General features: G+C 49.1%; 1 protein-coding gene across 3 annotated transcripts; it reads right to left on the reverse strand.

The window, feature by feature from the left end:
* Window positions 1–764: 764 nt before the first annotated feature.
* setd2 (SET domain containing 2, histone lysine methyltransferase) lies at window positions 765–25,182 on the reverse strand. 3 transcript variants are annotated; one of them, XM_084471185.1, is made up of 22 exons: window positions 24,902–25,182; window positions 23,502–23,624; window positions 20,934–20,955; window positions 16,925–20,835; window positions 16,325–16,456; window positions 15,865–15,993; window positions 15,642–15,765; window positions 15,471–15,548; window positions 15,283–15,380; window positions 14,759–14,903; window positions 14,112–14,246; window positions 13,872–14,000; window positions 12,195–13,778; window positions 11,820–11,868; window positions 11,414–11,741; window positions 10,552–11,311; window positions 9,625–9,750; window positions 9,134–9,270; window positions 7,824–7,935; window positions 3,132–3,206; window positions 2,802–2,903; window positions 765–2,401 (listed from the first exon to the last, which is right to left on the reverse strand). In XM_084471185.1, exons 1-22 carry the CDS (start codon window positions 24,916–24,918, stop codon window positions 2,240–2,242), a joined length of 8,478 nt encoding a protein of 2,825 aa, XP_084327311.1. In that variant the 5' UTR covers window positions 24,919–25,182; the 3' UTR covers window positions 765–2,239. The 3 variants fall into 3 exon arrangements, with proteins under 3 accessions (XP_084327311.1, XP_084327310.1, XP_084327312.1); XM_084471184.1 differs by having other exon boundaries at window positions 10,552–11,332; XM_084471186.1 differs by lacking the exon at window positions 24,902–25,182 and adding an exon at window positions 24,531–24,635 and having other exon boundaries at window positions 10,552–11,332.
* Window positions 25,183–25,268: the final 86 nt, after the last annotated feature.

Below are 25,268 nucleotides of genomic sequence, written 5' to 3' on the forward strand. Positions count from 1 at the left end.
TTTTTTTTGTAAGACTGTATTTCATTTAATAAATAGGCTTTGAGAAATGGAGTGTGTGTTTGATTCTGATCAGACAGTCTGAACACCAGGGAGTGATGGCGGTCCTGGATCCACTCCAACCATGCGCTCTCGGGACTTTGGGTGTGAAATATTTCTTGAATGTGAAGTCATTCGAGATTCAACATTGAAATGCACATTCCCCATGTGATTTAAATTTATTGCTAATACCAGACGTAGCCAAAATAGAAATACTAGGTTTTACTTACAAGGATTGTTCAAATAAAAGCATTTGATCAGTTTGGAATACATGCTCTGTTTTTAATCTGACGTTTAAGTTTATAATACATTTCCTGCTGCAGATCACTCAAGGGGAATCAGCTAATGTGCATGTAATGCTTTGGGGACAACGTCACTAAATATGGAGGCAAGGCGAATCTCCTTCCATCCAAGACACAAGACTTGAGCTCGTTCTCTGCTGCACTCCAGGGGAAAACCTGTTAATGATCATTTGGTTCGTCTAAGTGGGAGCAGACATCGCTCACAGCCACAGAGTAACGTGCTACCCCGCTCCAGACAGATCGGCTTCACTGTGAGGCAGAGGGGAATGCATATACACTGGAGGTGTCGCAAATAATCCTTCAACTTAGAGTACACATACAGGTCGTAGCGTTACGGCGTATCATCCATTAACGCCATGTTCTGACAACAGCCCAGAATTCACCTCTATTGAAAAATCGAAAGCACAAGACTTTAGTTTACAAAAAATGTTTTTATTATTCTTTAAAAGGTTTGTACACTCAGTATGAGAATGTGCTTACACAATACTTACAGAAGATTAGGGTGAAACATTTGTACATAGAAAACAACCAAACCTAAATAACAGCCCGGCCCCCAACCTCTCCTACCAGTGATTTAAAACAGGACTGTGAAGTGAGTATGGCGTAATGAGACGCTGCAGAAGAGGCTTCAAACGGAGAGGCTGGGCGGGGCTTCACAGTGACCCCACCCCCTGGCCTGACTACTGTGGTTTGGTAATTACAGATATTTACAGATGAAAAAACAACCACAAAGTCAACTACCTTTTCTATATATTCACATATAAAGAAATATACATGTGTTGGAACATTGTTTAATGCAAATCGAAGTAAGTGATTAATGAGCCCATGCTTAAAAAAACAAAACAAAAGAAACAAATAGCAACCTTGAGAATCTCACAGTAATGCGCATCAGAATAGGCGAGTCAAAATGTTGATAATTAAAAAAAAAAAAAAAACGGTAATATTATGATGCTACATCCATCACTTCTGTTCCAGGACAAAAGTGGGCCGAGTGTGAGCTGGTGGAGACCAGGACAGGATGAAGAGTAGTCTGAACGAAGCTAGCTGCAGCCCAACGCCTGACCCCACACACAACAGTTCTGTTACATAAACTCATCGCTGGACATATGAACAATATTGATCCAACCACCTCCACGTCCTCCCTGCTGGGCCCATGAGCACAGGTCGGGATCGACAGCTTTGACGTGTGAACTGGTTCAGTGTGGACCTGGTTACCAACGGTTACAGAGTAGGAGGAGGGATGGAGGAGTGAGGAGGAGGGGGTCGGGGGGGGGATGTCCGGAAGAGCGGAGCTCCACAGCCCAGCTAAAAGCAGCACCAGATACACAGTCAATGGCAAAGGGCTAAAAGCACACACACGCGCACGCACACACACACACACAAAGAAATCCTATGTAGAAAAAAACAAAACACACAAACCTTTCTATTCAACATTGATCCATTCAACAGTGGAAAGTACTGAAGGGCGATTTACTAATTTAAAAAAAGAAAATCATGGTTGTCCTTAAACTAATCCTTCCTGGTCGGGCCAGAAGAGTATTTAAAAAGGTGGAATTGAGGTGATCAACTTGTGGGGAACAAGTTAAGAGCCAAAACATGGGGTGGGCGGCGGGCTTTAAAATCAACCAGGAGAACAGTCCGCAGCGCCCACTGCGTGGTCCTGCAGCGGAGGCTGGAGGGGATCAGTCTGGTGAGCTGTGGCTCACGGTCACAGCCAACGCAGGCCCCGCGCCACTTCAGTTCCTGATAACCGCGTCGGCGACCATTGCATCGATCCTCCACACACACACACACACACACACACACACACACACACACACACACACACACACACACACACACACACACACACACACACACACACACACACACACACACACACACACACACACACACACACACTACTCCAGCTCGGTGTCTTCTTTAGGCCGGTACACAGAGCCAAAGCGGTGCATGTACTTCTTGATGTACTCCCTGGCCTTGTGTTTCACCTCTTCGTTGCACTCCAGGTCCTCCGGGTTCTTGCAGGCCTTCAGCTCCTTGTTCATCACGCCGTGAGTTAGCTGAGGGACAAGAAAGGTGACAGCGTTACATTTCCCCCGTGTTGGAGCGGCTAACGTCTGGGGGAGGAAACGGTTTGAAAACATGTGAGGACAAAGTAGAGAGATGGTGTGATGACGTCACTGGGCAAGTGGCTTTGTGGTTTTAAAACAGGGGAAGCCCACTGTGGTGTGAGTGGGACCAGTGGTCAGCATTGTACCTATACCCACTGAATACATACCTGTCTGTTAAACCATTCAACAACAAAGAATAAAACATTCAAAAAGGTGTAGAGGGCCGGAGAGTCCTCCAAACATAAAAAAAGGCCATTAAAACACATTCTTTGGACAGCTAAATCCATTCAAATGTTTGGCACGTCCAGATGTACAGAAATACAGAGAAAATGACTATCACCCGCGTTACCTTTCTGGCGAGATGCTTGAAGTCATCCGTGTTGCTGATGCGTCCCAGTTTACAGTCAGGCTTTCGGTACGGATTCAGACACTGCACAATGAACTGGGATATCTGAATAGGACACACACGCACATTAAAACACATCTTCATCCAATAAACAGCCTTTGCCATCGTTTTCAGATTCAGATTCAGATTGCTTTATTAGTCCCTGAGGGGCAGTTCGGCTTACAGCCAACCCATCCATTAAGGGTAAAAAGTGCATTAGTATACAATGTTAAGTGTTAAGTAATAAAATAGAAATTGTGTGTTTGCGTTTCCCTTCCGACTGTGGGAGCCCACCTCCTTGCGGAATGTCTCTTTGCTCTTCTTGGCCAGCTCGCTGGACGTGTCCGCCTCGGCAGTCTTTGTAGAGAACTGTCAGAAAACAAAAAAAGGGAACATTTTTCCTTCTTTCCTTCAAAAACACCACGTTTTAAATGAGCATGGCTCCTGGCAGCAGCACCCCTTTGTTACGGCCGCTAGAGAACCAAAGCCACGCGGCCCCTAGGCAGTGGAGGCACGGAGGGCAACAGCACCTCCAATAGAACCCGTCTCACCTCCAGTAGAACCCGTCTCACCTCCAGTAGAACCCGTCTCACCTCCAGTAGAACCCGTCTCACCTCCAATAGAACCCGTCTCACCTCCAGTAGAACCCGTCTCACCTCCAATAGAACCCGTCTCACCTCCAGTAGAACCCGTCTCACCTCCAGTAGAACCCGTCTCACCTCCAGTAGAACCCGTCTCACCTCCAATAGAACCCGTCTCACCTCCAGTAGAACCCGTCTCACCTCCAGTAGAACCCGTCTCACCTCCAGTAGAACCCGTCTCACCTCCAATAGAACCTGTCTCACCTCCAATAGAACCTGTCTCACCTCCAATAGAACCTGTCTCACCTCCAGTAGAACCCGTCTCACCTCCAATAGAACCTGTCTCACCTCCAATAGAACCTGTCTCACCTCCAGTAGAACCCGTCTCACCTCCAGTAGAACCCGTCTCACCTCCAATAGAACCCGTCTCACCTCCAGTAGAACCCGTCTCACCTCCAATAGAACCCGTCTCACCTCCAATAGAACCCGTCTCACCTCCAGTAGAACCCGTCTCACCTCCAATAGAACCTGTCTCACCTCCAATAGAACCTGTCTCACCTCCAATAGAACCTGTCTCACCTCCAATAGAACCTGTCTCACCTCCAATAGAACCTGTCTCACCTCCAATAGAACCTGTCTCACCTCCAATAGAACCCGTCTCACCTCCAATAGAACCTGTCTCACCTCCAATAGAACCTGTCTCACCTCCAATAGAACCTGTCTCACCTCCAATAGAACCTGTCTCACCTCCAATAGAACCTGTCTCACCTCCAATAGAACCTGTCTCACCTCCAATAGAACCCGTCTCACCTCCAATAGAACCCGTCTCTTTAGAGGTCAGAGGACAGGAGGTTCACCTCCAGTAGAACCCGTCTCTTTAGAGATCAGAGGACAGGAGGTTCACCTCCAGTAGAACCCGTCTCTTTAGAGATCAGAGGACAGGAGGTTCACCTCCAGTAGAACCCGTCTCTTTAGAGGTCAGAGGACAGGAGGTTCACCTCCAGTAGAACCCGTCTCTTTAGAGATCAGAGGACAGGAGGTTCACCTCCAGTAGAACCCGTCTCTTTAGAGATCAGAGGACAGGAGGTTCACCTCCAGTAGAACCCGTCTCTTTAGAGATCAGAGGACAGGAGGTTCACCTCCAGTAGAACCCGTCTCTTTAGAGATCAGAGGACAGGAGGTTCACCTCCAGTAGAACCCGTCTCTTTAGAGATCAGAGGACAGGAGGTGCGGCCTTTTGGCGGCTGACCCTTCAACTCAACAAAGAGAAGACGACACTTCGGAGCACAGCGGGCGACAACCGGGGCAGCAACCATCATCTGGTCCACAGGCGGGATATTTAACCATGCTATTATTATGTGAGTAGTGAGGAAATAGTGGGGCTATTCCCCACTATTCACGGAGCCAGAGGTGAATCATTGTTTTAGTATATACTACACGTGAACACTCCAAAAATAAACAAAATAACACTTTTTATTTGTTTTTATTAGCGGTTTATTTGTTTTTATTAGTGACGAGACGACCATCGAGAAGATTGGGCAATATCCCATGATTGAGATCTCAATCATGGGATATTGCCCCGAGATAGCGAACCAATCCAATTGTGCCATCTTAGGAGGTTCACGTGTAGCATATACTAACATGGGATATCATTTTAGGCAGACCAGCCTTATCCGAGCTAGTGGTCGGCATGAAGCAGGCAGCAGCAGAGACACAGCCCGTGTCAATGCACATGCTGCAAATAAAAGCAACCCTAGGAAAAATCTGGAAGCACTAATTGTGATTTATTAACAAGTAAGGGCGAGGAATCAGTACCACATCTTGTCTGTGTCTCACACACACACACACACACACACACACACACACACACACACACACACACACACACACACACACACACACACACACACACACACACACACACACACACACACACACCAGCTGCTTCCCATTAGCATCAAAGGAAGGGAAGAGATGAAGGAAGAGAAGAAAAAAAAAAAAGGGAGGGAGGGGACAGAGATGAGCAGAGCCCAACCACCGTCTCCTCTAGCCACACAGGACCAGGGGACAGGAGATAGGGGACAGGGGACCAGGAGACAGGGGACAGGGGACCAGGAGACAGGGGACCAGGAGACAGGAGACAGGGGACAGGGGACCAGGAGACAGGAGACAGGGGACAGGGGACAGGGGACAGGGAACAGGAGATAGGGGACAGGAGACAGGGGACAGGGGACCAGGAGACCAGGAGACAGGGGACCAGGAGACAGGGGACCAGGAGACAGGGGACAGGAGATAGGGGACCAGGAGACCAGGAGACAGGGGACCAGGAGACCAGGAGACAGGGGACCAGGAGACAGGGGACAGGAGACAGGGGACAGGAGATAGGAGACAGGGGACCAGGAGACAGGGGACCAGGAGACAGGAGACAGGGGACAGGGGACCAGGAGACAGGGGACAGGGGACCAGGAGACAGGGGACCAGGAGACAGGAGACAGGGGACCAGGAGACAGGAGACCAGGAGACAGGAGACAGGGGACAGGGGACCAGGAGACAGGAGACAGGGGACAGGGGACAGGGGACAGGAGATAGGGGACAGGAGACAGGGGACAGGAGACAGGGGACAGGGGACCAGGAGACCAGGAGACAGGGGACCAGGAGACAGGGGACCAGGAGACAGGGGACAGGAGATAGGGGACCAGGAGACCAGGAGACAGGGGACCAGGAGACCAGGAGACAGGGGACCAGGAGACAGGGGACAGGAGATAGGAGACAGGGGACCAGGAGACAGGGGACCAGGAGACAGGAGACAGGGGACCAGGAGACAGGGGACCAGGAGACAGGAGACAGGGGACCAGGAGACAGGAGACCAGGAGACAGGAGACAGGGGACAGGGGACCAGGAGACAGGAGACAGGGGACCAGGAGACAGGAGACAGGGGACCAGGAGACAGGAGACAGGGGACAGGGGACCAGGAGACAGGGGACCAGGAGACAGGAGACAGGAGACCAGGAGACAGGGGACCAGGAGACAGGAGACAGGGGACAGGGGACAGGGGACCAGGAGACAGGGGACAGGGGACCAGGAGACAGGGGACAGGGGACCAGGAGACAGGGGACCAGGAGACAGGAGACAGGGGACCAGGGGACAGGGGACAGGGGACCAGGAGACAGGAGACAGGGGACAGGGGACCAGGAGACAGGGGACCAGGAGACAGGGGACAGGGGACCAGGAGACAGGGGACCAGGAGACAGGGGACCAGGAGACAGGAGACCAGGAGACAGGAGACAGGAGACAGGGGACCAGGAGACAGGGGACCAGGAGACAGGAGACAGGAGACAGGGGACAAGGAGACAGGAGACAGGGGACCAGGGGACAGGGGACCAGGAGACAGGAGACAGGGGACCAGGAGACAGGGGACCAGGAGACAGGGGACCAGGAGACAGGGGACAGGGGACAGGGGACAGGGGACCAGGAGACAGGAGACAGGGGACAGGGGACCAGGAGACAGGGGACCAGGAGACAGGAGACAGGGGACAGGGGACCAGGAGACAGGGGACCAGGAGACAGGAGACAGGGGACAGGGGACCAGGAGACAGGGGACCAGGAGACAGGGGACAGGGGACCAGGAGACAGGGGACCAGGAGACAGGAGACAGGAGACAGGGGACAGGGGACCAGGGGACAGGGGACCAGGAGACAGGAGACAGGGGACAGGGGACAGGGGACAGGGGACAGGGGACCAGGAGACAGGAGACAGGGGACAAGGAGACAGGAGACAGGGGACCAGGGGACAGGGGACCAGGAGACAGGGGACAGGGGACCAGGAGACAGGGGACAGGGGACCAGGAGACAGGAGACAGGAGACAGGGGACAAGGAGACAGGAGACAGGGGACCAGGGGACAGGGGACCAGGAGACAGGAGACAGGGGACAGGGGACAGGGGACAGGGGACAGGGGACCAGGAGACAGGAGACAGGGGACCAGGAGACAGGAGACAGGGGACCAGGAGACAGGAGACAGGAGACAGGCGGCCGTCTCCAGGGTAGAGGTGTGCGTGCGTGCGTGCGTGCGTGCGTGCGTGCGCGTGTTCTCTTTTTATGTATCCTGCTGCAGAGCGAGGCCACAGCTGAAAGCAATCACCAGCGCAGCATCTTGAGTTACCTCACGGACAAACACTAATCAGGCTCTGCATCCGGGCGCAAACATACAGGGAACTAATAAACAGCAACCAGGATTATTTCACACTGTCACACGAGGTAGTATCAGATAGAAATGGTGCAGTTGGATAGATTATCCAGGATAATCTATCCAACTGCTACTGTGGATGAAGACGTTGACGACAACCCACATGGACTCTTGTTTCCATTAATTGCACGTACCAAGGACCCTCCAGTCCAGAGCCTTACCTTAGAGGGGTTCTCGTCGTAGGTCGGAGTTCCCAGGTCCATCTCAGACTCGTGGTCTATGCTCGTGTTGTCCCCGCTGCCGTCCCAGGGCGGGGGGTCCCACTGGGTTTGCCTAAGGGAGCACAACATGTCAGACATGCTGTGTATACTTTATATTTCGCAGCAGCTTTTGACTGGAACACCATTAAGACACCCTCAGACTTACAGCTTCTACATCACAGTCTGCCTTCAAGCAGAAAGGTCACAATATTTTAGTAGACCCCTGCTGCTCCTGTTGATTCCCCAGTTCCTCAATTGACATACACCCTTCACACACACACACACACAACATAACATTGACATACACCCTTCACACACACACACACACACACACAACATAACATTGACATACACCCTTCACACACACACACACACAACATAACATTGACATACACCCTTCACACACACACACACACAACATAACATTGACATACACCCTTCACACACACAACATAACATTGACATACACCCTTCACACACACAACATAACATTGACATACACCCTTCACACACACAACATAACATGGACATACACCCTTCACACACACAACATAACATGGACACACACCCTTCACACACACACAACATAACATTGACATACACCCTTCACACACACAACATAACATTGACACACACCCTTCACACACACACACAACATTGACAGATCTTCATTTATTTTTTCCAACCCGGCACACGCATCTGCTCACTCTCTCTCTCACTCACACACACACACACACACACACACACACACACACACACACACACACACACACACACACACACACACACACACACACACACACACACACACACACACACACACACACACACACACACACACACACACACACACACACACACACAATATGCAAATTCGGGCCGGGTACGGGCCTTAAATTCAATGAATAGCACGGGCTCGGGTAGGGCTTGGCACAAGTAAAGTTGGTTTTATGTATTCATGACTTTTTTCAATTATGATGTCAGAATTCAGGTCAGAAAAACATTCACCCGCACAGCTTTTTATTTCTCATTTTCTATTTTGGATCATCGCATTTACAGCGTCATCTTGACAAAGGATGCGCCGTGGCTACTCGCGCTACTGTAGAAAGGGTGGGGGGTGAATGTGGGGGTGGATGTGGGGATGGGGGTGGGGATGTGGGGATGGGGGTGGGGATGGGGGTGGGTGCGGGGTGGATGTGGGGATGGATACGGGGGTGGATGTGGGGGTGGGTGTGTGGTGGATGTGGGGGTGGGTGCGGGGTCTGGCGGACCTGGTGGCGATGTGGTAGTAGTAGATCTTTCCTTCAGGGTCCCGCGCCACCTTCCAGCTGGGAGGTAGAACGATGGTTTTGGGCTTGGGGGGAGACGGCGGGGGGAGGTCTATCACATTGTTGGGGACAATCATCTCCTGATGGACAAAAGGAGGGAAAGAAGAACGAGACAAGAGGGTGAGCAAACGGCTGCATTTAGCTCCACTGTTAAACCCCCACATGGTTATTTGAGGACTAGAGAAGAGCTTTCGAAAGCCCTTTGATGTACCAAAAATGTAAACTATTTCACATTAAGATAATTCCCATTCAAATCATACACATTAAAAGATTGGACTTCAGAGTACTCTTTCAAACATGTATTGCAGGAGAAGCGATTATTATTCATAACCATCTCCCCCTTGTGGTCAGACACAGCATTATTCAGAAGAGCAGCATGTAGCTATGAGGGTGTAGAATCCCATATTAGGATACATGCTCATCCAGTGTGTTACCGGCTGGACCGTCTGGGAGGTGACGATGGTGGTGACGGTTCCTCCCTGCTGCACCACCACCCCCTGCTGGTGGCCCGTGTACACAGGCGGGCCGTGCAGGTAGCCGGCAGTGGGGTCCGCGTACGCCTTCACAAACACAACACACCGTCAGACACCGGCCGCACACACACACACGGCCACCGTGAGGAGGGCATTCTTGTGTTCACAATCAGTGGGCGATTGGATTTTAATTCTTGCAGGAAAAAATAAAACATAGGTGTAATAAAGTAAAAATATCCAAGTAGAGTGAAACCCTGCCGTGGAAGACTCTGGTTTGAATGGAGGGATGGGGAATTGTGCGGAGAGGTCATCATTGTTATCGGTTAAAGAGCCAGTGAACCCTCAACCACATTAATAGTAATGATGGTGACCTAGGCCATTTTAGTCAAACATAGGAATCAATATCATTATATCACAGTGGGTTCACTGCTCTGTACCAGTGGGTTCACTGGTCTGTACCAGTGGGTTCACTGGTCTGTACCAGTGGGTTCACTGGTCTGTACCAGTGGGTTCACTGCTCTGTACCAGTGGGTTCACTGCTCTGTACCAGTGGGTTCACTGCTCTGTACCAGTGGGTTCACTGGTTCTGTACCAGTGGGTTCACTGGCTCTGTACCAGTGGGTTCACTGGTCTGTACCAGTGGGTTCACTGGTCTGTACCAGTGGGTTCACTGGTACCAGTGGGTTCACTGCTCTGTACCAGTGGGTTCACTGGCTCTGTACCAGTGGGTTCACTGGCTCTGTACCAGTGGGTTCACTGGCTCTGTACCAGTGGGTTCACTGGCTCTGTACCAGTGGGTTCACTGGTACCAGTGGGTTCACTGGCTCTTTAAGCTACTCATGTGGATGTGTGCTGCAGACCACAGCGATGAGGCCGTGCTGAGGGTACCTGGATGACGGGCGGGTTGGCCTGGGGATAGCTGGGGATGCTGTAGATGGTCTGGCAAGGCTGGCCCTGGTAGTAGATGGCCGTCTGCGTCGGAGCCTGATTGGGAGCCGTGGCGTACTGCTGCTGCGTGGGCTGGGTCTGCACGGTGACCGCCTGCTGGATGGAGGAGTCCCACAGGGTGGTGTAGCTGGGGGCCGGGTGCTGGCCTGGCATCGGTGCTGCCCTCTGGGCCGGCACAGAGAGGACGGCCACCCCCGGCTCCTGGGCTGTCACCATGGGGGGTTGGGCGTACTGCTGGGGGTTACCAGCGCTGAGTTCTAGAGGGTTGACGGTGATGTGCTGAGGGGCTGGAGGGGCCTGGGCGGCGGTGGGAGGAGGGGGCAGGCCCAGCTCAGAGACCAGAGGCTGTGGAGGGGTCTCTTCGTATGTACCGGCAGCCACGTCCACCGGAGGGGTGGGCAGCAACACTTTGCCCACATTGGGGTTGGTGGGGTCTACATAGGTCTGTAAGGGGTACCCAGGTGGGTAGTGGATGTAGCCAGGACTAGAGACGTAGGGCAGGTTTGGGTCAAAGGCCATCGTCTGGAGCTGCTGCTGTTGCTGCTGCTGCTGTTGTTGCTGCTGCTGCTGCTGCTGCTGCTGCTGAAGCAGCTGATGCTTCTGGGCTTCTCGCTGAGCCACCTCCTGCTCAAACAGCTTTCTCCGTTCCTCTGTGGACAGCTTGTTGCGCTCCTTCCCGACTGCCCGCGGAGTCTTGTTACTGTTGGAGGAAGGGTCGAACCTTAGCATGCAAAGAAAGAGTACAGGCATCAGCTTCAGGAGTGTTTACTACCCAGGACCCAGAACCGTGTTCCCCGCATACCGTTCGTCTGCTCGCCTGCTCCTCTCGTAGGGGGAGGACAGAGGGGAGCTGGAGCGTCTCCTCCGCCGCTCCATGCTCCGTGGAGTCTTTTCAGAGGCTCGCTCCCGCTCCCGGTCTCGATCTCGGTCTCGATCCCGGTCTCGATCCCGGTCTCGATCCCGGTCTCTGTCCCGGTCCCGGTCCCGATCCCGATCCCTCTCCCAGTCTCGGTCTCGCTCTCTGTCCCGGTCATGGTCCCGCTCTCTGTCCCGGTCTTTTTCCCGCTCCCTCTCCCGGCTCCCGGAGGCGGTGCGCGGCGTGAGGGCCGGGTCTCGCTCCCGGCTGCGATCTGGGACTCACAGTTAATCCGTTTAGTCAAAGACATACAAATTGCCCAACTTACAGTTGGAAGGAGAAGTGAACTCACCATTTGTTTCCTTTTCCACCTGGCTTTTCTTTGGTATCCTGTAGACCTCCTAAAACAGTTGAGTATTTAGTTTAGTTTCAGCCCGTAAAACATTCTCTACAACGACAAGGAATAATTCAACCAGTCCTTAAAATTCAAGAACAGTACCGTTAATGATGATTTGACAACTGAGTCCTCTCTCACCTGTGCTTCCTACATAAGATGGGTTTGGCTGTATAAACCTCCAACAAATACCATACCCAACAGATAGTAGCCATCTTTAATATAGCTAGTGGCAAACGTGAGCATAAAATGAATGAGTGAATCATTCCTTTAAGCAAGTGCAAAATAATGTATTAAGTGACACAAGTATGAAGAGTTCTTGGAGCGTCTTGCCTTTAGATCTTTCCAGCTGTCCAGGAGTCTGGCCGCCATGCCACTAATGTCCACGATGCTGAGCTGTGGTTCCTGGCTCCTCTCACTTTCCACATCCGACGGCCCCTCCTCTTCATCCTGAGACGGAGTGCCCACTAGTGAAGGCTCCAAGGGGGCCGCGGTGCCCTCTGTAGTGGTGCTGGTCTCTGGGGCCACAGAGCCGGCCTCTAGGGCTTGAAGACTAGCTTCCCGAGACTCGGAGCAAGCCTCCGAGGCTGGTAGCCTGGCCACTGGGGCCACAGAGCCAGTCTCAGGAGCCTCAAAGCTGGCTTCAGGAACCTCCGAGCTGGCTTCGGGAGCCTCCAAACTGGTTCCAGGAGCCTCCAAGCTGGCTTTTGGAGCCTCCGAGCTGGCTTCAGGAGCCTCTGAGCTGGCTTCAGGAGCCTCTGAGCTGGCTTCAGGAGCCTCTGAGCTGGCTTCAGGAGCCTCCGAGCTGGCTTGGGGAGCCTCCGAGCTGGCTTGGGGAGCCTCCGAGCTGGCTTGGGGAGCCTCAGAGCTGGCTTGGGGAGCCTCAGAACTGGCTTGGGGAGCCTCCGAGCTGGCTTGGGGAGCCTCCGAGCTGGCTTGGGGAGCCTCTGAGCTGGCTTGGGGAGCCTCCGAGCTGGCCTCTTGGGATTGAGCCCCTGCCTCTGGGGCCACAGAGCTGGGAGGGTCATCAGTAGCACAGGCACCCGGATCCTCTAGGCACTCCTCAATGCTTACAGTGTTCTCAGCCTCTGTGTGTTCTACCTGGCCTGCCACATGTTGAGTTAAGGATGGAGCTTCAGCCACTTGGTGATACTGGGTTGTTTGGAGTTCGGGCTCTTCCTCCGTCTTTGCGTTCTCTTCCTCTGTGTGGACAATCTGCTCCTCCATTCCGTCGACATCTTCGTCACCAGCTATTTCTGAAGCCTCAACTGCAGCAGAGCCATCGATTGCTTCCCCTTTCACAGCAACCTCCTTAATCTCAATCTCCACCTCCATCTCTTCAGTTTTCTCCTTTTCTTCCTGTTTTGTTGCATCTTTGTGTTGCGGCTCAAGTGGTGTACTTTGATTTGAGGCAGACTCCTTCTGAGTCTCTCCATTCAGATCTTCTACTGGCTCTTCTATCGTTTCCTTGCTGGGAGTTTCAGCTTCACCTAAAGGCTCTGCCTTCTTCTCCATGCTCTCTGGCAATGGAGCATGCGACAATTCCTCCTCGTCATCCTCCTCCTCCTCGTCCTCCTCCTCGTCCTCATCCTCCTCCTCTTCCTCCTTGCCATCAGATGCCTTACTGGCGTCTGAGAGTGCGCTGTCTAGGCTGTTTTCACTGATGATTTTGAGTCGGCGGTACACGGCCCGCTTTGGGGTGTCACTCTCCAACTCGGGGCCTAGTTTGGTGGTGGAGCCGTCGGGGGTGTTGAGGGGGGTCTGGGCCCGGGAGGTGTTCTCACTGGAGTAGCCGTCCATCTCCGCAGGCTGAGGGAGGGCGTTGGTCTGGGCCCAACGCTGAATGGAGCTCAGAACTTTGCTCTCCTCCAACATGTTTTTAGTGGAAATGGGCAGCACGGACAGGGTCTTTATTATCTTGGGACAGAACAGTAGAAAAATGTCAAATTATTCATTTCAAAACTTTTCTTATTTTTGATGCAATACATTTTCCATGGTTGGACTTGTTACCTCAAACTGAAGCTTGATCATGTTGGAGCTGTTGCCCTTGGCTTCAGTCAGCTCCGCCATGAATATCCATAACAAAGACAGTCCGTGATGGTCTAGGAACTGCTTCAAGCACGATGGGTTTTGAGTATCCTGGGAACACACAATATCATCTCACGGACTACATTTGACCAAAACTGTTAATATATTGACACATTGTAAAAAACCTTCACAAAGATAGCCAGCTACACAAGGAGTTCTCACTCGAATCAGCTTGAGACACAGGAGTTTCTGCTCTGTGGTCTCCACCCGGACCATCAGCCGACAGAGAGACACCACCTCCTTCTCATCAGACAGACCCTCTCCGTTCTCCAACAGAGCCTCTAGCTCCTCATCCAACTGAAAGATAGAAGACACACTATATTAGTAACAGCTGCAGTTAAAAAACAAAAGAAAAACGTTATTGAAGTTAACAGAAATAGTCGGTTTTTAGACAAAGCGATGTTAACAGAGCCTCTTCCTGTACAACCATTGAAACAAAGAGTGCAGCAGAGGACGGGTCTTAAAATAGCCTCTTGTGTTTCAACAGCGTTATATATGGAAGAGTCCCGTCACTGGGGCTCTCGCAGCAATTACCCACCGGCCAATTCAGACCTGAGCCGGCTGAGCCCCACTAGTAATGACCGGCGCTGACTAGGGACCAGGGCCGTTTCTGAAATGGCATACTACATACTGCTCGTATACTGATCGTGACGTAAAAGTAGTAAGTAGTATGCAGTACGCGAAAAATGTTTTTTTTGCAGTATGCGACAGTTACCCGGATGATGTACTAATCGGTCAAAAAAATTCTAGTATACATTCAGAGCTCACTACGTCAGATACTGTATCCCATAATGCAACGCCGTGCTGACCGTGGTGAGGGCGCTCACGGTGTCCTTCTTTCGCGGACGCTCCTTCTTCATCTTCCCGGCGGCGGCGCGCACACTGACCCGGTTCTCTCCGCCCAGGAAGCCTCGGCAGCCGGCAGCGCCACAGAAACACTTCTGGGCCTCTTTGCTGATGGGGTGGGGGAGATAGGAATAAAAGTTAGAAACTAATGACATCGTTCACATTAAGGGGATTTTGCTCTTATACAAAGCGATTTACACCCATTCAGTCACACATGATGGAGCGAGGGAGGAGCGATGGAGGAGTCGACCGTGCGACAGCCAGGTCATCAGGAGCCGTCAGGGTTGGGAGTCTAGCTCAGGGACACCTCGACACTCCCGAGGTACCGGGATCGAACTAGCAACCTTCCGGTTACCACTCAACCCACTTTACCTCCTGAGCTACTGCCACCCCAATATGTTATGATCTCAATAATGACACGCAGAGAACAGAAAGAGCAGCTGTAGTACAATACACCAATCCAATGATGCCGCTGTGATCATCTCACCCATATCTCTGGAACTGGTAGTCGAAGGTGAGCTCTGTTCCTGCAGTCACTGCTCTGGTGGTGAAGAAGCCCACTCTGAGTTGACCGTTTACAGTCCACTGGACAGGAGAGGGAAATCATTAAGGTCCCCATAAAATGGAAGCCACTGGCAGTAGAGACATCAGAGTCCTTCCCCTGGTTCCACTAACCTTCTGGGTCTCACAGTTGGGCTCACAGCTGTGGTTCATGAAGCGGGAGCAGTTCCCTTTCAGCGTTGCATCAATGATCTAAAAGGACAATACCCAACGTCAAGTACTGAATAGAAACCAGACCGTTGCAGCTGTGTTTCCTTCTACAGAGAGTCACAGTTTTAGACATACCTCGTTGTTTTTTAATGCCATGAAGTAGTAGTGGATGTTCTTGTTGCGGGCATATTCCTTCACCCTGTTCTTGAACTCCTTGTGGTCCAAAACCTCACCACAGTACTCAAGGACAAAAGTGTTTCTGAAACAAAAGTTGACATTAAGCCCAATCATATGATTCACCCTCCAATAAAAAGAAACCTTGAAACATTCAAATATGCCATCTGTAGGAAAAGCTTACTCTGATAAATCTTTTGCTGCTCTAAGCCCCCAGCCCTTGTCTTCTGTGAGAATAACCTCAAAGTCAGCATGCTGCTTCATCTGAAAGCGTCGATTTGAGCAGTAGTGTCCATTGAGACATCGTGATGAGCTGAGGGAAAATTTTGGGATAGGTTAAAATCAAAATGTAATACTTAAGCCTCCATTGAAAAGGTCAATTTTCTTCCACTCCGTACCTTCTGAATACAAAATCAATTTTGTATTAAAGTACCAACTACCACATACTTGACAATAGTCTAACCGCACACTTTTGTAAACGATTATATTCAGCATACAATTATTGCCAATCTTTCTTAACACAGAAATACATATATTATGTATAAGGAAATTTAAGTTTACAAATGTTTGGTCATATTTTAGTCAACACACACACACACACACACACACACACACACACACAGACACACACACACACAACTCACCACTCAATCATCAACAGTCGGTTCAGGCAGTCCTCGCCACAAGCCAACACTCCTCGAGAGCGCTCCTCCCTGGACAGGACTGAGCACTCGCACTGCATGCGCTTGATGTCACGATGAGACTTGCTCTTCTTTCTAGATAAATATATATACATTTGAATTAGGGCTGGGGCAAAACGACGATACATATCATGGGACAATAGAAAAAACTATGGATATTCCATATTGTTTCTAGCACCAGGCCTTAAATCAGTGGCAGAAATGCTGCGTCTCACAAGAGATCAACTGACTGCTTATTGTATACCACATGACCACATGATTAACAATTGTTAAAATTCATTCACAGGGTTATTTAAAGACAAGCATTACCATATGGTTATTTTAAACCATTTCCAAATTGAATTTGCAGAAGAAGTACTATATCATGATGATTATTATTGAGAACATAAATTACTTATATAATGATAGAAGATTTGGGCCATAACTCCTACACCCAATATAAATTAGATTTAAAAAAATTAGCAAAAATAAAGTTTGTGCTGTAGTGAGCTAAAACCAATGAAAAAAAAACATTCAAACATAATGCAAAAATACCCTCCATACCTTTCTGTAAGATACAGATTGTCGTCGATCAGGTCAAAATAAGGCGGCATCTTTTTAGATTTGGAATAATCCTTCCACTTATTAGAATCTCGAAAGTCTTTCAGGTCAAGTAAAGGGCGGGGCAACTCAGCCTTTGCCGGAGCCTCTTTGGTGACTTCCCCATCTCTGTGGCGTTCCCGTTTGCTCATGGGCCCAGGTTCCGCCTCGTTGTCCGAGTCTGACTCTATCTCTTGGCGCCTCTTTTTGGGCGGGCCTCTGCCTCTGTGGGGGCGGAGTGCCTCCGAGTCTCTGGGGTGGTCCAAGACGGCAGACCCTCTGCTGTTGCTGCTGATCTCGTTAGCCTGGACGAAGGCGGAGGTGTTGGGCCCGTTGCAGGTTGGACTTTGAGACGGCGCTTTGCGGTCCCCGTCATCCTCGTGGTCGTTGGTCAGAGAATCAGGGTGGACCTGACCCAGGGGCTCCTGATAATGTTGAGGCATGTGGAGGTAGGGCGGTCTGCTGGACTGCATGACGGGAGGCAGAGGGGTCCAGGAAGCATTACCCTGCCTGTATCCCAGTCCGAGAGGAGGAATTCCCGTCTGTTGGGGGTTCAGTAACTGGGGCCCGTAACTGCTATCTGGCTGCTGGTATGTACTGCTGGGCTGCTCCGACTGAGAGAAATCCCAACCCACGCGGAATACACCGTTGCTGTTGACAGTGTTATTTCTCAAGAAGTCCTCTTGGTGGTATTGAGGGAGCATTTGTCCATCCCTTCCACTTACATACGGATGCCCATGCTCGGGCGGATGAAAACTCTCATGGCTATGGGTAGCAGGCTGGTTCAGTGCACTAGTAGTTAGCCTTTCTTCAACATGTTTAAAGGCATCCTTGTATGGTTGGGCATTGACCGAGTTTGATCCTTCTGACTGACTTGTGCTGTCAATCATGTTGCTCTGGGACTGACACATCATTTCATGAGCTGAGGCAATTACTTCCTCACATGCTGGGGCAACACTTGGATGCCTCTGTTGAAAAACAATTTCTGTTGGGACCTGACCAGCACCCCGTTTGTGGTGATTGACCTCATTCCTATGTTGCTCCTCTGAGCTACTCATTGGACTGCAAGAGGCTCCAGTATCCAGAGGATCCAGTGCTATGGAAGATTGCTGGGGTATGACAACTATAGAGCTTAACCGTTTGATTGCCTGTCCACAATCAGAGTCCGACTCAGAATCATCACTCTCACTGGCATTGCTGAGTCCTCCAGAGTCCCCAACGTGAACCGATTCTCTTTTGACTGGTGTGCTCTTGTGAGTGTTATGACATTCAACAATTGTGGGCAAATGTTGCACATTTGTAGTGTTTTTTATTTCTGAGGTATGATTCTCACACCGTTTGTCAGTAACAGACTCTTTTGAGTCAGAGAGACCTATATCTGTTTTATTTTGGTCTTTTAGTGAACACTTGGCAGAAGATGTGCTATGAGAAATAGTATCATGCTTTGTCCTCTCCGTGTTCTGTGCCGTTATGGAATGAGTCCCTTCTTGCTGTTTAACGCCCTCCTCCGGGTTGACATCTTTCGAGATGTCACAGTTTTTGACAGATATTACCTTTTTAACACTAGGTTTATTATCTGCAGATGGTAACCTCTGAGAATTATCACTGTCAGATGCATCCTGTCCAACAATATCCCAGCGAGACTTTTTTGCACTAGTTCTGGTCTTCTTAAGTGGATCTTGGAGTTGTCGTTCACTTGTAGGCAACAACTGATTCTCAGCCTTCACATGTGAAATTTCAGGCAAACCTGTGCCAGGTTGAAGGTTGATAGCCACATATTTTGTTGGCTGTACATCCTCCAAGATAGCACTCTGTTGCAGGTCTTCTGCAACATGTGCTGTCCCAACTGAGGAATTGTTATTACTGCAGGAATTTGAGGTAATCGCCTTAGAGTCCACATGAAGTACATTGTTGGTACTGTGACTTTCTTTACCAATATCCATGGCACCTTGGTTAGCACTAGTCCGACCATCATTTGAAGTGCTTTCCATTTCAAGACTTCGAACGGCTTGCAATTGTTGGGAGGATGGTTCTGGAAAATCCTTGTGAAAGGACAACACTTTGTCCTTTGAGCTCTTGTTATTTTGTTGTTCCTTTGCCTGACATGCATCACTCAACTCTTTTTCATTAAAGGAGTGGGATTCTGTGGTGCTTGGAAGTGTTTGTATCCTATTATGGCTGTGAAATGCATCTTGTGATTTTCTATCAATTACTGACATTTTTGAGCTGGACTTGGAAGGGTCTTTTGATTCCTGTTGAACACTCTTCTGGGAGGTTAAACAGGAAGTTTCAGTGCCTGAGCTCCTGTCAGAGATGCGTGTCTTTCCTTTCTGATCTGCATCCAAGTCACTGGACGGGCTTTTCTGGCGTCTTCTTTCGGAAGTCTGAGACTGACTAAAATAGGTTGATTTAGCACTACTCTGGGATTTGTGATGTGATTTCCGGTGGTTAGAGTCCACTTCAGGAGAGCGCTTACGGTGGGATTCAGAGTCCGAGGTTCTCCTCCCGGTCCTCACAGAATTTGATTTTTTGTCAGTCTCTGCAGACTGAGAAAACTCTACAGATTTTGAATCCTTCTCAGATTTTGAGTGAGATGATGATGATGATGAAGATTTTGAGTCCTTTTGCAAGCTGGCATGAACAGATGATCTACTAGAGTCATTTGTCCTGTTTCGATTCCTCCTGTGATCATCATCAGAGTCTGAGCTATCCCTACTTCTGTCAGTGCGGGATCGAGAGGACCTCCTCTCTCTCCTCGGCGGGCTCCTGTGTGACCTGCGATCAGAATCATGATAGTATGATCTATCAGATCTCGATACTCTATCACATCTGGATCGATCAGTCCGTGAGTGGGATGAACTTGTCCTGGATCCTCTTGATCTTGACCTTGATTTAGTCCTCGACCTCCTGCGCTCCTTCTCTGAACGGGAGGACCGAGATGAAGCGTGTCTTGAATCACGCTCCGATTTGGAGTAGCTGGAGGAGCCTTCGTGGTTCTCTGAGCGTTTCGAGGAACTTTCCTTTTCATCCACATTTGACCCAGAGGAAGACTTTTTCTCCTCCTTGCTTCTACCGTCAGATTTTGTTTTAATTGAGGGTTCAATTATCTTGTGGCTGGAAGACATTTTGGCGCCATCGCCATCTGATTCTGAGCCTGCAGGAGCCCTTTCAGATTGAGACCTGGTTTTCCTTTTGGGTACCCCATCATCCTTCTGATTGATAATGGAAGTCTCAACGTCCTTTCCAAAAGAGTCTAAAGGCTTATGGGGGCTAGGAGGTACCCTTATCACAGAGGCTTCCGTTTGCACATTCTCAGACAAGCAATCAATGCTAATAGTCTTAAGTTTGGGTGAGGACACTTCTGCTCTGCTTTGCAAAGACGATTGCATTATAACTGGTTGTTCTGGGGAAATAGGCTCCTGTGGCACATTGCTAAGCATTGGTTTCTCCTCAGTTACAGAGATGCTGAGAATCTGTTTCTTGAAGTGAATCTTTCCTAGGTCCATTTTAGGTTTAGGGGGTGAAGGAACGGACATTGGAGGAGAAGGGGGCTCAGCTGTTGATGTTGGCACCATAGTTGACTGCAGTTCCATTACGCTCTCCGAATTCTGCAATGTTCTGTCTTGAGGGGGTGAGGATTCAAGTGTCAAGGCAGAAGAAGATTCAGCTAGAGACTTCTCGGGGCTTGGTGAGACGAAGAACACACTTGGGGTTGGCTTCTTCGTCTGAGAGAAGCTGAAGGACACTTTTTGGCGACCCTGGTCCTCCAGGTTCACCTTCATCTTGGTCCCTTTGGGCAAGAGATTGTTTGACAGCATGACTCTCGGAGTGAGGCTTTTCATTAGTGCTGCCTTAGAGAGGCCCTCCACCGTTACCTAAAGGAAATAGGACATTAGGGATAATATATCATAATAGGATCACTTAATAAAGCCAATATGAACTGTGTTTAAACACACTAGTTGACATAACTTACCGAGGTGCCACTCCCCTCCTCTCTGCGGCCATCCAGGGTGAGGACAATAGAAAAGAGAGGGGGGAAAAAACTATTACCACAGGACAACCAAAGGTACTACAACTGCAGTCTAGAAACAATGTGTTGTTTTAAATGTAGCCCATTGTACCTGTATCAGGTTATGTAAATTGTATATTGAAGACATGCAATGGGTTCTTTTAGTAAATTAAAAGCTTGTAAATAATTAAAATAAATATGACAATAAAACATTAGCAAAAATAATGTAAAAACTATGTAATATTTGTAAATTATATTAGAATAGGCCCATAACAGATACAATTGTGATATGGTACATTTCAGTTAAGCCAAATTAATTGATAAAATTAAAGTATTCATTGTATGGCCCATTTAATTTCAAGTAATCCAAGGTGAATTTAGCAAGGTAGAAATAGTTTATAAGCATGATAGTTAAAATCCACACCATATCGTAAAGCGCGTTGAGGCATATAATTATAAGCAAATCTAAATGAACAAGAGTGCACAACTTATTTCAAGAGGTTATTTGCATGGGTGCATAGCAACAACTAGATAAACTATTCCATTAGGACTTTCTTGCCAATTGGCTTGTGAGGGAGGCACCCATTGCACTTTTTCTCAGGTACAAGTAGTACCCAAATATCAGTGCTAAGTACTGACATTTGGGTACTTGCCGATATCGAATACTTAATACCATTTCAGTTGAAAAAGCCAATGTTTCAGCGGGAATTCAAAAAGATAAGTTTTTTGGGATGAGAATTCTAGGAAAGAGGGGGGCGTGTTATCACCATGGTTACAGCCCACAGTGACTTTGTGATACTTTAAGTACCATTGTTGTATACGAACATTATAAAAAGCGATGATGTATATGACATGTGCCACACACCGTAGCGATATACTATAGGTGTTAGAAAAGCCTAATCCTCAGAGTATTAAATAAATCGATGCCAAGACGGAGCTTCACCATCCACACACCTAGCAGTATACAAGTTTCCAAAAAGCTAAACCAGCACTCGGATGCTGCAGTCAACCATCGCCCAGGCAGAGCTCCACGCGTTCACACACACTGCTGCCCAGACAGAGCTCCACACACACACACCGCCCAGACAGAGCTCCACACACACACCGCCCAGACAGAGCTCCACACACACACACCGCCCAGACAGAGCTCCACACACACACACCGCCCAGACAGAGCTCCACACACACACCGCCCAGACAGAGCTCCACACACACACACCGCCCAGACAGAGCTCCACACACACACACCGCCCAGACAGAGCTCCACACACACACACCGCCCAGACAGAGCTCCACACACACACACCGCCCAGACAGAGCTCCACACACACACACCGCCCAGACAGAGCTCCACACACACACACACACACACACACACACACACACACACACACACACACACACACACACACACACACACACACACACACACACACACACACACACACACACACACACACACACACACACCTTGGTCATGACGTCCAAGTGCCTCGGAAAAGGCACACCCCCTGCGTTGGCAGCAGATTGGACCATTCACATACACAGGATTTCATCCCTTTTTTCTCTAAATTGGGGACTTATTTCAGAACAGTGCTAAAACGGCATAGATGACTATGTTGACGATCATATAAGACAAAGTACTCCATAAAAATAAAAAAAACCTGTTTTGGGTTCACTGGCTCATTAACGGTAGGACACGTTGCGTAAAGTTGTATCAGAGAAGTTTTACAAGTACATGCAAATACTGTATCGGTGCATCCCTATCACCAATGCAACAGCAGTCAAAAGGTCTGAAGGACATTAAGGATTATAGCTTTTAATAATTATATTTGATAACCCATTCATACTGGAAATGGGACATTATCCAAGTTTTTAAAGCCACCATTGAAGTGTAAGTGAGCACCGGTGGTTCAGCTCGTATTCAAACAGATAAAAAAAAATACTTTTCTGATTACATTTCGAGGAAGGAGGGGGGGCCTGTTGTCCCCATGGTTCCACCCCCTCTAGATTTGTGATACTATTTCAGTATTGTCGTTGTGTATGAGAGCAATGTTGTGAAATGCGTGTTCAAGAAGCTTAAACATCTCTCGGAAGCTGATAAAAAATTAAATCTCCCCACTTCCAAGACAGAGCACCACACATCCACACACTCTTTGCTGCAGGTGTTCTTTGTCGTGACATGGACGTGCCTCAAGAAAGGAACATTGACATCCAGAACATAATGCAACTTGAGTTTACAAAAAATATTGGAACGTTCACAAAATGGTTGGTGTAGACTGGCAAAAAACATAGGATTTTAAACCCATTATCTCTAAATGAGTCTAATTTAGTAATAGTGACAAAAGGGAATATATATTTTTGGTTTACCCCTTGAAAAAATGAAAAGACGTCCCTATTTTTAGAATTAATTATCTACTACTGTTCATGGGGCTAGAAAATGTGGGCTAGTATGTCATGAGAATGTAATTCATGGAAGCGAACCGTTAATACAATTTTGATTTGGTTGAAATAAAGAGACATATCTTATACCTGATCTCTGACTTCAGCACAGCATCCATTGTGCAAAGTGTATATAGGGCTGTGGACCTGTGGAGGCTGCTGGCCCAGATAGACCCAATTCGGAGAAATGAGTCCTCACATGTGATGCCACACCTGGGGAAAAAAGGGAGATGACATGAGTTTATAGGTTAAATTCACACAGGCTCTTGATTCAAACGCATCATATCACATGTTAATGTAACGAGTTTAGAATACGTTGCTTGTTGACATGACACGGATGTCGGTGCTAGCATCCAGTGGACCAGTGGTGCGTCTCAAATGGCCTCTGAAGATAAATACAAGGACGCATCTCAACAGGTTCCGCGGTGTACGCGATTTGTCTTGAGCTCCATGCCCTCCATTGTCCCAGTAGAAAGATACTGTTGTCCCCCATGCTAATATTGTCAAGAAGAACAATAATGACTTAACAATGACCCTCAAATACATTTATAATAGAAACACAACAACCTGTAAGTAGTTTGTGTTGCACCACGGTACTGGCTTGTGTTAACTCACACGAAGTAGGGGAAAACAGTGATGCAGTTGAAGATAAGAGGGCACAACAGACGTCTCACTAGTATCAACAAAAGGCACCTGGCAAGTGAGGTGCATGCAGTTATAATGCATGCCAAACCCAGCATGGCCTGTACTGAGCAGGGTCAGCCCGGGCCTTTTAAAGCTCACCTCGTTTATAAGTGTTGACTAGTGGCTACATAGCGGCAAGGCCATGTTGAAATAGTTATTTACACACAATCGAAATGTGAAACCAATCGAACGCTAAGTGAAAATCATTAGCACGATAACGACTGTACAAAGAGCCCGTTTGTTTTGAAGCAGAGGACTACATTAAGGGCAAAAGACAGCTAGGCTAACTACCTATGGCTAACGTTGACTGGCTATACCGTTCACCGGAGGCCTTTTCCAAGATGCACAGCATACCCTTTGGAGCAGTTTTCCGGACCCTATATTGTTAGACAACGAGTGTGGTCATGATGTTAAAAATAACATAATTATTCGTACAGATCTCCATCGCAGCGGGTCCTGTTTGCGGACCATCTGGTGTAGAGCTAGGTTAGCTGCACTCTACTGCTAGCATCCGATACAGATCTGTGGGTCTGAGCTAGACGCTGGATACAAACACCGCGCTGCGTTTTTAAGTTCCTTCATGGTGGAAGCTTTTACTTCCTCCGAAAACCTATACAGATATGAGCATTGTTGATTGGTTATAAACACGGAGGAGTGGTTTCATTAACGGGCAACGTTGATAATCGACCACTGTCTACCGGCTTCACTAGCATGGTGGCTAACACGACCTGGTGTTTTGGATATATCTAAGGATCGTTTCCAACATGCATGAGCAGATGTTGACAGTGGACAAGATATTCATTTACCGAGTGTTTCGGGTCATGGGGCTTCCCCATCTTCAGAGCCATCAGCCATCGGCCTTTCCTAGAACATGCAGCGGTCTCTGCCGACGTCAGCCCGGGCTGTGCGAGTGATCCGCGGCTCGCTGGCTGCGGTGCTTCAGCCCGACGTCTTCATACAGTCCCCTGGAAGCCAGGCCCAATGGTCTGATGGTATCTTATAGACTTTTAAAATACCGAAAGCATCAGACGCCAGGAGTTCCCCATAAAGGACCCGTTCTGGTGTATTGTCCTCGCTTTAGCACCACTTGCAGCACTTGGCCAACTGAAGGCTCGATGGTTTACTGCGTGTTGTCGTCACATGATCACCGACTACAGCTGGCGCCAACTGTAC

The sequence above is a fragment of the Micromesistius poutassou genome, assembly GCF_964030765.1.
Source record: "Micromesistius poutassou genome assembly, chromosome: 8".
Taxonomy (NCBI): Eukaryota; Metazoa; Chordata; class Actinopteri; order Gadiformes; family Gadidae; genus Micromesistius; species Micromesistius poutassou.

What these genes read in the sequence shown, in the direction of transcription:
- setd2 (XM_084471184.1), bottom strand. An exon ending in GTGCTGAAGTCAGAGATCAG is followed by an intron (nt 20,956 to 23,501) that starts GTATAAGATATG and finishes GGATGGCCGCAG; the next exon opens with AGAGGAGGGGAGTGGCACCT. An exon ending in ACAGCTGGAAAGATCTAAAG is followed by an intron (nt 11,869 to 12,194) that starts GCAAGACGCTCC and finishes CAACTGTTTTAG; the next exon opens with GAGGTCTACAGGATACCAAA.